This window comes from Budorcas taxicolor, chromosome 16 (genome assembly GCF_023091745.1).
Source record: "Budorcas taxicolor isolate Tak-1 chromosome 16, Takin1.1, whole genome shotgun sequence".
Classification (NCBI taxonomy): Eukaryota; Metazoa; Chordata; class Mammalia; order Artiodactyla; family Bovidae; genus Budorcas; species Budorcas taxicolor.
Genome location: NC_068925.1, coordinates 7,845,410 through 7,862,231, shown reverse-complemented (window position 1 = coordinate 7,862,231; position 16,822 = coordinate 7,845,410). Strand labels below are relative to the sequence as shown.

Below are 16,822 nucleotides of genomic sequence, written 5' to 3'. Positions count from 1 at the left end.
AAATTGTTTTTATTTTATTGTTTTAAGATTGTGAATTAAAAATAATGCAGAGATGCTTAAGGTCAACAAGCTTATTATATGAACATTTGCACAGATGTCAAGTTTGGGACTAAAGTTATTCATGTGATAACTATTCACTATGTAGATCATCAAAAAGTATTCTAGTCAAAAAGGCAGAAATCTTTAGGATGGGTATTTTTTTCTGAAATTTCAAAAGCTGGACGCAAGACTCAGGCTCATGTATAATTTTACATCTCATGCAATTTGATCAGCAAGAACTTGGCTGGTGGAATTTGTAAGCATAAATTCTAACATCATTATTTTGTTCACTCCATAGCTATTTTTTAAAATTTTTTATTTGTTTTTTACTTTACAATATTGTTTGGTTTTGCCATACTTAGCTAATTGGTTCTTTAGAATTAGTCTTTTCAAGGGAATGTTTTCATTTTATAGCAACAGATGAACTTAAGAAGTGTAAATGGTCAACTGAGGGAAAACCAGCACATACGATTGAATATGACCATAACACCAACAAAAGTTACCAATGTCGAGGAAAATCAGAACAGAAACACTCAATCTGTATAAATGGAGAATGGGATCCTAAAGTAGACTGCAAAGAAGGTAATCTTGTCTATAATGTTCTAAAAAATGTATTCTATATCTCTCTAACTTGTAAAAGTAGTATCTTTGTCTCCTTCAAGGAAATTTAGCTATTTATCATTCCAAATATTTTCCATCTGCAAGTTAATTTAGAAGTTAATCAAAATACTATGTCTAAATATTAATTGTATAATGTGCCTTAGTCAGCTATGTGACAAACCACTCAGAGTCTTTGTAACTTTAAATTAACATCTGGGCAGTAGGTGTGCTCATTTCTATGGGAAAGCCATTGTTTTTGATTTTGTGTATTACACATGAATGTACTTATGCTTATGCTGAACTGTTATGCATTTATTGGCATATCTATACGTATCAATCTATATGTCTATTTATATATATTTATTTATCTATCTGGTCATCAATTTATCTGTTTAACTATCTTGAAAAGTCTTGAGTCATGTTTACATGATGAATTCCAGTTGAATAGGTTCATTTCAATTTTCCACTTTTAATATTTGTTTCTCTTCTCTGACTCTATGACATCTTGACTCCCTATCCTCAATATGTTTACCAGTTTCTACAAGCCTAGAGTATCTAGAAAGAAGCTTCAAATCAATAGTAAACCAGATCTATTGTCTAATATTCAACCTCATAATTCATACTTTTATAAAGATCCTAATAGAAAAATCATACAACAATAAAGCTGTATTGATGGAAAATAAATTATTTAGAGAAGCATAACTATTTGGAGATTAAACAACAAGCTTCTAAATAACTGCCATGACGATACATAGTGTACATTGTATATTATGGGCTTCCTTGGTAGTTGAGCTGGTAAAGAATCCGCCTGCCATGCAGGAGACCCCAGTTTAATTTCTAGATCAGGAATATCCCCTAGAGAAGAGAGGCTGCACACTCCAGGATTCCTGAGTTTCCCTGGTAGATCAGTCTACAATCTGCTTGCAGTGGGTGGGACCTGGGTTCGGTCCCTGTGTTGTGAAGATCCCATGGAGGCAACCCACTCCAGTATTCTTGCCTGGAGAAGCCCCAAGAACAAAGGAGCCTGGCAGGTTGCAGACCATGGGATCACAAAGAGTGGGACATGACCAAGTGGCTAAGCACAGCATTGTATATTAATCATTATATATTTATGATTGCTTGGTCCTTGTGAATTAACTTTTTTATAATAATAAAGTATTTCTTAATTTTTGTCATGCACCTTGTCTGGAAGTCTGTATTAGCTTATTAAATATAGTTAAATTAAAACAATTTATTATTTCATATGATGAAGGAATTCCCAACATATTTCAAGGAATTCATGTTTATAAATTATTCTAAATTAGTAGCAAATAAAAAATTAAAAGAGCTTGCTACACAACTGCATCTTTAAGGAAACAAGTAACATCTACAGGTAGTGAAGTACGTATGTTCTACAGTTTCTTCTAGAAACTATAATTTTATGTGAGTATATTTAAGTATGTTATCTGTCTCATGTTAACATTTGAGGATTGCATAAAGTACAAGTTGATTTTTTATGGGTGGATTGTCAATTATTTTAAGAATATGCGTGGAAAAGCCATTGAAGTGAAAAATCAGTTAAATATGAAAGTGTTGATTTATTTCTGAACTTTCTATTTAGTCATTTAACTATCTTCACTGCTGCCAAATTACCTTTGTAACTATCTTTTTAGCAGGCTGAAAGTCTCATAATAGTCTCCAAGTATGATTCTCTCACTCAAATTTCCTTTAGTTATTTTGGTTTTGAACATAGAAATTTCAGGGGAAACTTACAAATTTTGATAAAATATTGGGTTGTATATTGAACAGGATGACTTTGTAATGAGAAACGAATTGTGGACAATTGGCTTCTTTACCATATTGAATTTTGAATTCATAAACATGATATGTCTCTATTTCTGCTTCAATTTTTCCAGATATACAAATAGGCTCCCCTGGGGGCTCAGATAGTAAAGAATCTGCCTGCAATTTCAGGAGACCCGGGTTCAGTCCCTGAGTAGGGAAGATTCCCTGGAGAAGGGAATGGCTACCCACTCCAGTGTTCTTGCCTGGAGAATCCCATGGACAGAGAAGCCTGGCAGGCTGCAGTCCATAGGGTTGCAGAGAGTTGGACATGACTGAGCACACGTGAGATCTGATATGCAGTTTGTTTCTTTGAAAAATTCCCTTGAAGAATTCAGTTTCTTTAATAGGGAGTATGCTATTCACATTTTCTACATTGTCTTATCACTGTGTGAAAGTTGCATTTTCAAGAAATATCTCTATTTTACCTAACTTATGAAATTGATTGATGAAAAATCATTTCTAATAGTCACTTAACATTCTATTTTTCTTTTAATCCTATAGTATATTTGGTAATATCACCTCTTTCATTTTTGGTATTGAGAGTTGTTCCCTCCTTCATTTTGTGAATAAAGTTTTGTTTTTCAACATTATCATTTTCAAATTAACATTTTAAACACACTCAGCTTCTTCCATTTCCTCTCTTGTCTAATTTTTACCTTGTTAATATTCATGATTTTTAACTTTCTTAATTTTCTGTTTTCTATTAATCTTTCTCAATTTTTTCTCTCTTGTGGACTTAATTTTCCTTTTTTCTGATCGCTTCATTGTAATTTTACTGTCTCATTTTTTAAGATAAAAAATGAAAACATTGATTCAAATCATCCTGCTTTTTAAATCTAAGCCTGTAAAACTACCTTTTTTTACTTCTAAGTATTGCTTTACCTGTGTAAAACTACCTTTGTTCACTTCTAAGCATTGCTTTACCTGTGCCTCAAAAATTTATAAATATGTATCAATTTTATTTTCAATTAACTGTATGTGAAATATGTTCTAATCTTCCTAGTGGCTTCTTTGATGTAACAGTTATTTAGAAATGTGTTGTTTAATTCTCACATGTTTATGGTTTTCTAAATAATTCATTCTCCATTAACAGTAATACTGTGGTATGATTTTTATCTAGAGAGCTGCCTATATTTACTGTACACAATTTGAAGACTATCATCGTTGATTACATACATAATTTATTCTTATTGATTTCTAATCTAATTCCCTTGTCATAGAATACACTCTGTAAATTTTTAATATTTTGAAGTTTATTCTTTGTTGCGCAGCATATTGTCTATATTTGTGATGCTTCCATTTCATATAAAGTATATGTGAATTCTACTTTCTAGATCAGGTTAACATTGTTGATAGTGTTCTAAAATGTACCTATGTCTTAAAATAGCTTTTTCTAGTTGTTTTATCCATCAGAGTAGGAAGGCTCTCAGAATTGCTAAAAAGGGACGTGGATTTGTCTATTTCTTCTCTCAGTTCTGCCCATCTTTGCTTCATGTATTCTGATATATTCTTAGATACATTATATATTTATAATGGCATAGTCCTTGTGAATTACCTTTTTAATATTTATAAAATAGGTCTTCATAGTTATCATAATATGCCTTCTCTGGAAGTCCACATTAATTTATTGAAATATAGATAATTAATTTAAAACACCTGATTATTTTCATGTGATAAAAGAATTCCTAATCAGTTTCATGATATGTGTCCTCAAATTATTCTCTATAAATTAAAAGCAATTGTAAATTAAAAGAAAGCTAGCTAAACAACTTATTCACCCATATCACAAAACTTGAAAATTAAAAAATTTTTTTCTATGATTTACTGACAGAAAATATGTTAAATTAAGTAAAATGAAAACTGTATATTTTGAAATCTATGGTATACAGCAAAAAAAAGATATGTATAGATTAAAACTTGCTTTACAAAATAAAGGGACTTAAGTAATAGGTAGTACAATCTAGAATCTAGAAAAGAACATACATCCAAAGAGCATAGAAGGAAAAAAAACCTAAAATTAAAATGTCAATTTTTATAATAAGCTAAAAAGTATAAATAGCTGATTTGCAAAATATTCAGTTTATGGGGAAATGTAGTGTATAGACTAACTTTTGTAAGACTTTTAACAAATTAAAATTATTAGGACAAAAATGTTTAAACATCAGACATAAAAGAAAATAAATTCTTGAAAATACATTGATAAAAATGTCAAAATAGTTAAAACAGAAATAAGAGAAATATTTTTGATGAAACATAAAATATTCCAAGTCTTTCCTGGTGGCTCTGATGGTAAAGAAACCACCAGAGTTGCAGGAGACCTCGATTCAAGTCCTGTGTTGGGAAGATCCACTGGAGGAGGGCAAGGCAACCCACTCCAGTATTCTTGCCTGGAGAATCCAGAATCCCCATGGACAAAGGAGCCTGGCAGATTGTAGTCCATGGGGTCATGAAGAGTCTGACATGACTGAGTGACTAAGCACGACACGGCACAAAAAATACTCCTATTGACTTAGATCAGCATAGAAAATCTGATGATATTACTAAGTATTCAGTCAAATATTTCCCTGAATTTAATACAAAATGTTGGATCACTGGAAGGATTTATGAGTTTCCAGCCTATACTTGCATAGTGTTTCTAATGAAATAGAAATGAAGTATGACAGGAGAAAGCAAAACCAAGGAGTCATAGAGGGCTCCAAATTCTTCCAGGTGTATTCACGCAGTCTTCCCTCAGTTGAGCAGAACAGGCTTTGTCTTCAGATTATGAATTGGATATTTGAGGTATCTCCGTTTGATGGACTCAGACACAGTTTACAGAGGGATATTTTATACCCTCTGGTCACATAGAAAAAGCCAGGCTTGCTAATCCATTAAAGAAGGTTCATTCATCTATGTATATATCATTGAACAGTGCAGGCAAGCTAGTGAATTGTACCTCCAGGAGAGTACTGAACTGTAAACAATACACTCTAAATCCCAGTGAACATATCTAACTCTTACCTTGTTCAAGAATCAGCATCAAATTAATAGGTTATTAACTAAATATAGTTTCTCATCTGGCTAATCAACTCCCATGATAGAAAAATTTGTGAGGGCTTCAGTCCAATTCCAAAATATCTGATCATGAATACCTGCCTAAAAAAAAAAAGAAACAAAAAACCCAACAACGACCCTGATAACAGTTTTTCCTCAGCACCTATAACTGAGTGAGCAATTCAATTAGGGCATCCTAAAGGTTAGAAAAAACATAAAATCCGTTTTATGTAAATCATGCAAGATTGAGCACAGGAAGAATAAAAGGAAGAAACTAAGACCATGAGACAATGAACCAAATGTGATATACTGAAGTGCTAAACAAGTTTAAGAGTATAATTACAGAGTATCATATTATTTGATCATTTATGATATAACATTAGAGCTTTCTGTTTATTGAAAAATTTTCCTTTAATATTTGAACTTATGCTTTTTAATCAAGATATCTAAATTTAATATTTTCAGAAGCACAAATACAAACATGCCCACCTCCACCTCAGATTCCCAATGCTCGAGATATGACAACTACTGTGAAATATCAGGATGGAGAAAAAATATCAATTCTATGTAAAGAAAATTATTTAATTCAAGATGCAGAAGAAATTGTGTGCAAGGATGGGAGATGGCAGTCAATCCCACGTTGTATTGGTAAGCAGTGCATGCATAAGTTTGTTTAAAATATTCTTTAAAGAAGATTAATACTCCTCTAAGCTTTGTATCCTTCCATGGTGGCTCAGTGGTAAAGAAACTCTTGCAATGCAAGAGATGCAGAAGATATGGGTTCAAATCCTGGATAGGGAAGATCCCCTGGGGAGGAGGGTGGCAACTCACTCCAGCATTCTTGCCTGGGAAATTCCATGGACAGAGGAAGCTGGTGGGCTAGAGTCCACTGGGTCACAAAGAGTTGGACATGACTAAGTGACTGAGCATGCACACAATCTTTGTATGGATCAGCAAGATGAAGTCCTCTCTGTTTCTTCCAAATTATCTTGAAACAGTAAATCACAGTTTCAGTTTATGACTTGATGAACACACTTTCACTTCTGATGTGAAGCACAGACAAACTCCTTGGGCTACTGTGCAAATAACAGGTACATTTTACGTTTATGCAAATTTTATTCCTGATGATCAAAAGACAAGAATGAAGGGACAACTGGGCTGCCCAGCCTGGGAGTCATGGTCCTGAAAAATAAGCCCCCAGAAATTCTGACTTATAAGTCCAGAGTAACTGGTGCACAAGAAAGCCAGAGGGCTTTAGGAAACAGAGCTTCTTCTGTTCTTTAAAGGCATACAAAATCTCACATACTCTGTGTCCCAGTGAAGTGGCATCAATGGAAAAGAGGCTTGGGTTAGACTAATTTGTTTTTCTTTGTGAAACTTCTGGAGAGATAGGAGACAATTGGGATCATAGATACTGGTACCAGCCATCATGAGAGACAAGTACCACTTTAGAGTTCTCCCTAACACACACGTACATAACTTACTAGCACCAGAGGCTTAAGAACTCACCGGCATGACAACACCAACCTCAGACTCCACTGGGCTCCACAGCTGCTACACCTGCATCTCACCCTGCTCTTGGGTGTGATATCACCAGCTCAAGTACGCTTAGGCCCTGAAGCCAGCTCCATCAACACTTCATCCTGCCTATGAGTGGGCTGGCAGCCAGCACATAAGGCACAGTCTGTCAGGCACCTGGGGAGGTGGTGGGAACCTTGCCTACCAGTGCACCCAGAGTAGTTGGCATTGACACAACAGAAGGGCACCCCTATATCATCTAGATCTGCTGCACAGATCCTACAGAGGGGACCATTTTGCTGGGCCCCATAGACTTCTGCATAAGACCACTTCTCTAAGATCAGGAATACACCTAACTCTTAGAAATAAACACAGTTAGGTAAAATCAGGAGACAGAGAAATGCATTCCAAATGAAGGAATAAGAGAAAATCTCAGAAAAGTTAGCAAACAAAGTTAAGATAAGCAATCTACCTACCCAATAAAGCATTCAAAGTAATGACCATAAAGATGTTCAGTAGACTCTAGAGAAGAATGGATGAAAGCAGAATTTTAAGATTAAGAAAAATATAAAGACTAAACAGTACTGAAGATTACAACAGCTGAGATGAAAAATACACTAAAGAAAATCTTTAGTAGTTTAGAGGATTCAGAAGAATGGATCAGAGATGTGGAAGACAGGGTAGTGGAAACTTCCAAACAGCATAGGAAAAAGAAAAAAGAATTTATAAAATGAGGATAGGTTAACAGACATCTGGGACAACATCAGTACCATTCTCATTATGGGGATCTAAAATAGAGAGAGACGGAGACTTATTTGAAGAAATAATAGCTAAACTTTTCTAACCTGGGTAAAGAAAGAGACATTCAGGTCTCAAAATCACAGACAGTCCCAAAAAGAGATGAACCTGAAGAGGTCCATACCAGAACACATTATCATTTAATGGAAAAAAAATTAATAATGTTGTTGTTCCAAAGTAAATGGCAGTGGGATCATACTTATCAATAATTACCTTAAATGTAAGTGGGTTGAATGCCCCAACCAAAAGACAAAGACTTGGCTGAATGGATACAAAAACAAGACCCCTATATATGCTGTCTAAAAGAGACCCACCTGAAAACAAGGGACACATACAGAGTGAAAGTGAAAGGGTGGAAAAAGATATTTCATGCAAATGGAGACCAAAAGAAAGCAGGAGTAGCAATACTCATATCAGATACAATAGACTGAAATAAAGGCTGTGAAAAGAGACAAAGAAAGACACTACCTAATGATCAAAGGATCAATCCAAAAAGAAGATATAACAATTATATATTTATATGCACCCAACATAGGAGCAGCTCAATACAGAAGGCAAATGCTAACAAGTATGAAAGGAGAAATGAATAATAACACATTAATAGTGGGAGATTTTAGTACCCCACTCACACATATGGACATATCATCCAAACAGAAAATTAGCAAGGAAACACAAACTTTAAATGATACAATGGACCAGATAGACCTAATTGATATCTATAGGACATTTCACCCCCAAGCAGTGCATTTCACCTTTTTCTCAAGTGCACAAGGGCCATTCTGCAGGATATATCACATCCTGGGCCATAAATCTAGCCTTGGTAAATTCAAAAAAATTGAAATCCTTTCAGAGATCTTTTCTGATCACAATGTGGTAAGATTAGATGTCAACTACCGGAAAAAGAAACTATTAAAAATACAAACATATGGAGGTTAAGTTACATGATTCTTAATCACTAACAAAATAATGGAAGAAATAAAAAGAAATCAAAATATGCATAGAAACAAGTGAAAATGAAAACACAAGAACTGAAGACATATGGGAATCAGTAAAAAGAGTGCTAAGGGGAAGGTTCATAGCTTTACAAGCTTACCTCAAGAAACAAGACAAAAATAAATAACCTAACTTTACACCTAAAGCAACTAGAAAAATAAGAACCCCAGGTTTAGTATAAGGAAGAAAATTATAAAAATTAGGCAGAAATAAATGAAGAAGAAACAAAGGAGACTATAGCAAAAAAAAAAAAAAAAAAAAAAAAAAACCAAACTAAAAGTTAGTTCTTTGAGAAGATAAATAAAATAGACAAACCATTAGCCAGACTCATCAAGAAAAAAAGGGAGCAGAATCAAATCAATAAAATTAGAAATGAAAATGGAGAAATCAGAGCAGCAACACGGAAATACAAAGGAACATAAGTGACTACTATCAGCAACTATATGCTGATAAATAGACAACTTGGAAGAAATGGACGAATTCCGAGAAAAGTATAACCTTTTGAAACTGAACCAGGAAGAAAGAGAAAATCTTAACAGACCCATCACAAGCATGGAAATAGAAACTGGAATCAAAAATTTTCCAACAAACAAAAGCCCAGGACCAGACGGCTTCATAGGTGAATTTATCAAAAATTTAGAGACGAGCTAACACCTATCCTTCCCTGGTGGCTCAGAGGGTAAAGCATCTGCCTGCAATGTGGTAGACCTGTGTTCAATCCCTGGGTAGGTAAGATCCCTTGGAGAAGGAAATGGCAACCCACTCCAATACTCTTGCCTAGAACATCCCACAGATGGAGAAGCCTGGTAGGCTACAGTCCATGGGGTCGCAAAGAGTTGGACACGACTTAACAACTTCACTTTCACTTTTCTTTTCAACACCTATCCTACTCAAACACTTCCAGAAAAATACAGAGGAAGGTAAACTCCCAAACTCATTCTGTGAGGCCAATATCACCCTATTTCCAAAACCAGACAAAGATGCCACAGAAAAAGAACACTAAAGGCCAATATCACTGATGAACATACATGCAAAAATCCTTAACAAAATTCTAGCAAACAGAATCTAACAACATATTAAAAAGATCATACATCATGACCAAATGGGCTTTATCTCAAGGATGCAAGGATTCCTCAATATTCACAAATCAATCAATGTCATACGCCACATTAACAAATTGAAGGAAAAAAACCCATATGGTTATCTCAATAGATGCAGAGAAAGCCTTTAACAAAACTCAACATCCATTTATGATAAAAACCATCCAGAAAGAAGGCATAGAAGGAACATACCTCAACATAATAAAAGCCATATATGATAAACCCGCACCAAACATTATCCTCAATGGCAAAAAATTGAAATCATTTCTCCTAAAGTGAGGAACAGGACAAGAGTGCTCACTCTCACCACTACTATTCAACATAGTTTTGGAAGTTTTATCCACAACACTCAGAGAAGAAAAGGAAATAAAGGAATCCAGACTGGAAAAGAAGAAGCAAAACTCTCATCTTTTGCAGATGACATGATCCTCTACATAGAAAACGCTAAAGACACCATGAGAAAATTACTAGAGCTAATCAATGAATATAGTAAATTTGCAGGATATAAAATTAATACACAGAAATCTCTTGCATTCCTGTACACTAACAATGAGAAAACAGAGAAATTAAGGAAACAATCGCACTCACCAATGTGATGATATGAATAAAATACTTAGGAATAAATCTACCTAAAGAAACAAAAGACCTATACATGGAAAGCTATAAAACAGTGATGAAGGAAATCAAAGATGACACAAATAGATGGAGAAATATACCATGTTCATGGATCAGAAGAATCAATATACTGAAAATGAGTATACTTCTCAAAGCAATCTATAGATTCAGTGCAATCCCTATCAAGCTCCAACGACATTTTTTTTCACAAAACTAAAACAAATAATTTCACAATCTGTATGGAAATTCAAAAAAAAAAAAAACAAACAAAAAAAAAACAACCCAAATAGCCAAAGCAATCTTGAGAAATAAGAATGGAACTGGAGGAATCAACCTGCCTGACTTCAGACTATACTACAAAGCTATACAGTCATCAAGATAGTATTGTCTGGTACAAAGCCAGAAATATAGATCAATGGAACAAAATAGAAAGCCCAGTGATAAACCCATGCACCTGCGGACACCTTATCTTTGACAAAGGAGGTAAAAATATACAATGGAGTAAACACAATCTCTTTAACAAATGGTGCTGTGAAAAGTGGTCAACCATCTATAAAAGAAGGAAACTAGAACACTTTCCAACACCATACACAAAAGTAAACTCAAAATGGATTTAAGATCTAAATATAAGATCAGAACCTATAAAACTCCTCCAGGAAAACATAGGCAAAACACTCTTTGACATAAATCACAGCAAGATCGTCTATGACCTACCTCACAGAGTAATGGAAATAAAAGCAAAAATAAACAAATGAGACCTAATTAAACGTAAAAGCTGTTGCACAACGAAGAAAATTCTAAGCAAGGTGTCTGCCTCAGAGTGGGAGAAAATAATAGTAAACAAAGCAACTGACAAAGAACTAATCTCAAAATGATAGAAACAACTCATGCAGCTCAATACCAGGAAAACAAACAACCCAATCCAAAAATGAGCCAAAGCACTAAGCAGACACTTCTCCAAAGAAGACATACAGATGGCTGACAAACACATGAAAAAATGCTCAGCATCACTCATTGTCAGAGAACTACAAATCAAAACCACAGTGAGGTACCATCTCACGCCAGTCAAAATGGCTGCTATCTAAAAGTCTAATGCAGGAGAAAGTGTGGAGAAAAGGGAACCCTCTTACACTGTTGGTGGGAATGCAAACTACTACAACCACTATGGGTAACAGTGTGGAGATTCCTTAAAAAAAAAAACCTGAAAACAGATCTGCCATATGACCAAGTAATCCCACTGCTGGGCATACCCACTGAAGAAAACAGAATTGAAAGAGACACATATACCCCAATGTTCATCAAAACACAGTTTACAATAGCTAAGACACGGAGCCAACCTAGATGTCCATCAGCAGACGAATGGATAAGAAAGTAGTGGTAAATATGCACAACAGAATAATACTCAGCTATTAAAAAGATTGCATTGGAATCAGTTCCAATGAGGTGTATGAAACTGGAGCCTATTATACAGAGTGATATAAGTCAGAAAGAAAAACACCGATACAGTATATTAATGCATATATAAGGAATTTAGAAAGATCCTATACACGAGACAGCAAAAGAGACACAGATATAAAGAACAGACTTTTAGACTTTGTGGGAGAAGGTGAGGGGGGGATGATTTGAGAGAATAGCATTAAAACATGTATATTACCATATGTGAAATAGATCACCAGTCCAAGTTCAATGCATGAAACGGGGCACTCAAAGCTGGTGCACTGGGACAATGCAGAGGGGTGGGATAGGGAAGGAAGTGGAAGGGGGGTTTGGGATGGGGGTACACCCATGGCTGATTCATGTCAATGTATGGCAAAAACCACCACAATATTGTAAAGTAATTAGCCTCCAATTAAAATTAAAAAATTAAATTAAAAATTAATTAAAAGAAATTTGTTGTTCAGTTGCCAAGTCATGTCCAACTCACTGTGACCCCATGTACTTCAACATGCCAGGCTATCCTGTCTCTCACCATCTCCCAGAGTTTGCCCAAGTTCATGTCCATTGAAACGGTGATGCCACCCAACCATGTCATCCTCTGTCACCCTCTCCTTCCAGAGAAAAGGCAGTAGTTACCTACAAGGAGACCCTAACAAGTATCAACAGCTTCTGAAGAATATTTTTTAGGTCACAGTGGACTGGCACAACATATACAAAGTAATGAAAGGAAAAAACACTTGCAGGCAAGACTACTGTATCCAGGAAAAACATATTGCAGCCATAGTGTGATGTCCCTTCACACCTGTCATAATGGCTACCATGAAAAGGACAACATCAAGTGTTGTCAAAGATGTGGAGAAAAGGAAATCTATGTGCACGGTTGGTGGGATTGTAAACTGGCAGAGTTGCTATGAAAAAGAATGTGGAATTTCCTTTAAAAATTAAAACTAGAACTGCCATATGATCCAGCTATTCCACTACTGGGTATTTATTCATAGGAACCGAAAACACTCATCTAAAAAGATATATGCACTCCAATGTTCACTGCAGCATTACACACAATAACCAAGGTTTGGAAGCCGCCTAAAGAGTCCACTGATATATATGTAGATAAAGAAGGCGTTTTATATATACACACTATATGAACTATGACCAAGCCATAAAATATGAAACATTTCCATTTGCAACAAGGTGGATATGTCTAGGATGTATTTATTCTAAGAGATGTAGGTCAGATAGAAAAAGACAAATGCCACATGATTTCACTTATTTGTGGAATCTAAAAATAAAAGGAAAACAGGCTCATACAGATACAGAAAATTAGTGAGTTGCAAGAAAGGAGGAGGGGGTTGGCAAAGTAGATACAGGGGATTTTGAAGTACAAACTCCAGTTATGTAATAAGGAAGCCAGGGGGATGTAATATACAGCATACAGAATATGGTCAATAATATTGTAATAAATTTGTTAGGAAATATTGTTACTAGACATATTGTTAGTCATTTTATAATGTATGTAAAAGTAAAATCATTTTGTAGCCCATTTGAAGCTAACATACTGTTATACATCCAACATTTCAATAAGAAATTTATTTAAAAAAGGATGAAGGGGCATATTGAACAAGTGGTAGTAGCATAGTGTTTATGAAGACAAATAGCTTGCAAGTTTCAAATATCTGTCAGTTTTAAAATTCTGTAAATTGTTCTGAGTATTCTTTTCTTTTTATTCTTATTTTAAAATCCAAAGTAATATTTGATTGTATTAACATGTTAATTTTAAAGATTATATTTGTACTTTACTCTTTGACCTCTGTACTTCATATAGAAAAAATTGGATGTTCTCAACCACCTCAAATAGACCATGGAACCGTTAACTCATCTAATTCTGCAGAAGAAAGGAGAGAAATACATGAACAAAGGCTGTATGCACATGGCACGAAGTTAAGTTATACTTGTGAAGAAGGCTTCGAGATATCTGAAAATAATGTGATAATATGCCACATGGGAAAGTGGAGCTCTCCACCTCAGTGTGTAGGTGAGGACACTAGGCAAACCAAAATCTATTTTCAGTACCATTCATTAAAACTAATCAATTGTCATCAAAGTCATGAGACTCGATCCATTAGATTTCTAAATACATCAAGTAATTTATCTATTTATAGGTCATGTATTAAAATAAAATGTATATATTTATATATTAAATTTGACATATAAAATTAATCATTTTTGTTATTAATAATATTGTTCTATAGAGAATCGCTTTTCAGTCTGGAAATTATTTTGTATTAGCCCTGGATATGCAATAAAACCAAACCTAACTATTTATATTAGTAAACCTATTTATATTCCTATCTATTTAAGTTTCAAAAAAATGTCCTATGTCTTCCCTAAAATGTCCCTTTTAATTTCTTACAATATATAGTATGTTTCCTAAGATGATGTGTGGAGTCTCAATGTGTTTTTCTTTCATTATTCATGATTGGTTAGAGAAGCACTGATGGTTTCTTTCATATATTGGAAATTTCAGTTTCAAGTTCTTGCTCAAGGGGACACACACCAGAATGGTAATTTTAGGAAAAATTTGTGCACTTTCCTGTCATGTCATGGAAGTTCCTGTATAAGGATTTATTATTTTCAAGTAACACTACCAAATATGTTGACCAGTACATCAAATTAAATTTCAAAGTTAGCAAAACATGAAATCATTCTTTCATTTCTTCCCAGGACTTCCTTGTGGAGTTCCACCTTATATTCAGAATGGTGTTGTATCTCACAAGAACGACAGTTACCAATATGGAGAAGAAGTTACTTATGACTGTGATGAAGGGTTTGGAACTGATGGACCTGCATCCATAAGATGTTTAGGGGGGCAATGGTCTCGTCCACAAGATTGCATAAGTATAGTATTTTTCCTTTTATTCTAAAGCTGACAAATATCTTTTAATTCAAAGCATAAATGGCCCAAATATGAAATTAAGCAGTAATTCTAGAATTTAACAAAGTATCTATGAAAAGTTCTGAATTCTGGTAGAGAATTAATAACCCTAGAAATAATAAGTTTGGTTTGTTGTTGTAGTTCAGTCAATCAGTCATTTCTGACTCTTTGCGACCCTATGGACTGTAGCAAGCCAGGCATCCCTGTCCTTCACCATCTCCTGGTGTTTGCTTAAACTAATGTCCATTGAATCAGTGATGCCATTCAACCATCTCATCATTTGCTGTCCCCTTCTCCTCCTGCCCTCAATCTTTCCCAGCATCAGGGTCTTTTCCAATATGTTGGCTCTTCGTATCAGGTGAACAAAGTATTGGAGCTTCAGCTTCAACATCAGTCCTTCGAATGAATATTCAGGGTCGATTTCTTTTAGGACTGACTGCTTTGATCTTGCAGTCCAAGGTACACTCAAGAGTCTTCTCCAGCACCATAGTTCGAAAGTATCAACTCTTTGGTACTCAGCCTGACTCTTCTGAACTTTCCAACTCTCAAATCATACATGACTGTTGAGGTTTGTCATAGCTTTTCTTCCAAGGAGCAAGCATCTTTTAATTTCATGGCTTCAGTGACCATCCACAGTGCTTTTAGAGCCCAAGAAAATGAGGTCTGTCACTGTTTCCATTTTTCCCCCCTCTATTTGCCATGAAGTGATTGGACCAGATGCCATGATCTCCATTTTTTGAATCTTGAGTTTTAAGCCAGCTTTTTCAGTCTCTTCTTCCACCTTCACCAAGAGGCCCTTTAGTTCGTCTTTACTTTCTGCCATTAAGGTGGTGTCATCAGAGGCATAGCTGAGGTTATTGGTATTTCTCCCGGCAATCTTGATGCCAGCTGGAGCTTCATCCAGCCAGGCATTTTGCATGATGTACTCTGCATTTAAGTTAAATAAGCGGGATGACAATATACATCCTTGAAGTACTCTTTTTCCAATTTTGAGCCAGTCAATTGGCCATATACGGATCTAACTGATACTTCTTCACCTGCATAGTTTTCTCAGGAGGAAGGTAAGGTGGTCTGGTATTCCCATCTCTTCAAGAACTTTCCACAGTGTGTTGTGATCTACACAATCAAGTGCTTTAGTGTAGTCAATGAAGCAGAAGTAGATGTTTTTCTGGAATCCCCCTGCTTTTTCTGTGATCCAATGGAGGCTGGCAATTTGATAACACTGAACGATCTCTTTCTCATCATCTTGGATGAGCTTGAACATCCTCTGATATACATCTCAGATTTCTGGTCTCTGTTCCTGCCCTATGGCTGAACTCTGCTCTTATCACTACTCAATTTGCTGTTAATTTGTCAATCATCTCTTTGTAATATGCAGTTTTCTAAGACATTTAACATAACTCAACGTAACATTTTGATGAAAGCAAAAAACAGAAACATTCATAATTTAGGTGGGCTGTCATGGGAGAAGAGAATTTAAATTTAAGAAGTATCCAGCTCTACCTCTTAGAATGTCACCATTCCCATATTGTATTTTTGATAATATAGAGATGGTCAACGTGACTAAACCAAGATTTCTGACATTTGTCTCAAGGTATAAGAGAAATGCTGTAGAATATTCGTTGGTTTGATATGTGACTATTTATTTTCTCTAATATAATCAGTATCACTATGAACCTTTAAAGATGTATTAAACAAATGCATATTCTTTTTTCTTTCAGGCACAAATTGTGTTAACTTGCCCACCTTTGATGATGCTGTACTCATAGATCGGGAGAAGGATTCCTATAAGTCAGGAGAACAAGTGGCTTTTAAGTGTCTATCATATTATCAGTTGGATGGATCTAATACTATACAGTGTATTAAGAGCAAATGGATAGGAAGGCCAGCATGCAGAGGTACTTTGGTAAAATTTTAAAATTTATATAAGTAT

At 35.0% G+C, this 16,822-nt stretch overlaps 1 protein-coding gene across 1 annotated transcript in view; it reads left to right on the top strand.

Moving 5' to 3' along the window:
• Nucleotides 1–16,822, top strand: part of CFH (complement factor H) — a 108,892-nt gene that overhangs the window by 77,018 nt on the left and 15,052 nt on the right. The window contains exons 15-19 of the mRNA XM_052654262.1: nucleotides 454–621; nucleotides 5,962–6,144; nucleotides 13,780–13,989; nucleotides 14,679–14,852; nucleotides 16,611–16,787. Coding sequence (XP_052510222.1) covers nucleotides 454–621; nucleotides 5,962–6,144; nucleotides 13,780–13,989; nucleotides 14,679–14,852; nucleotides 16,611–16,787 — 912 coding nt within the window. The remainder of the gene's footprint in view (nucleotides 1–453; nucleotides 622–5,961; nucleotides 6,145–13,779; nucleotides 13,990–14,678; nucleotides 14,853–16,610; nucleotides 16,788–16,822) is intronic.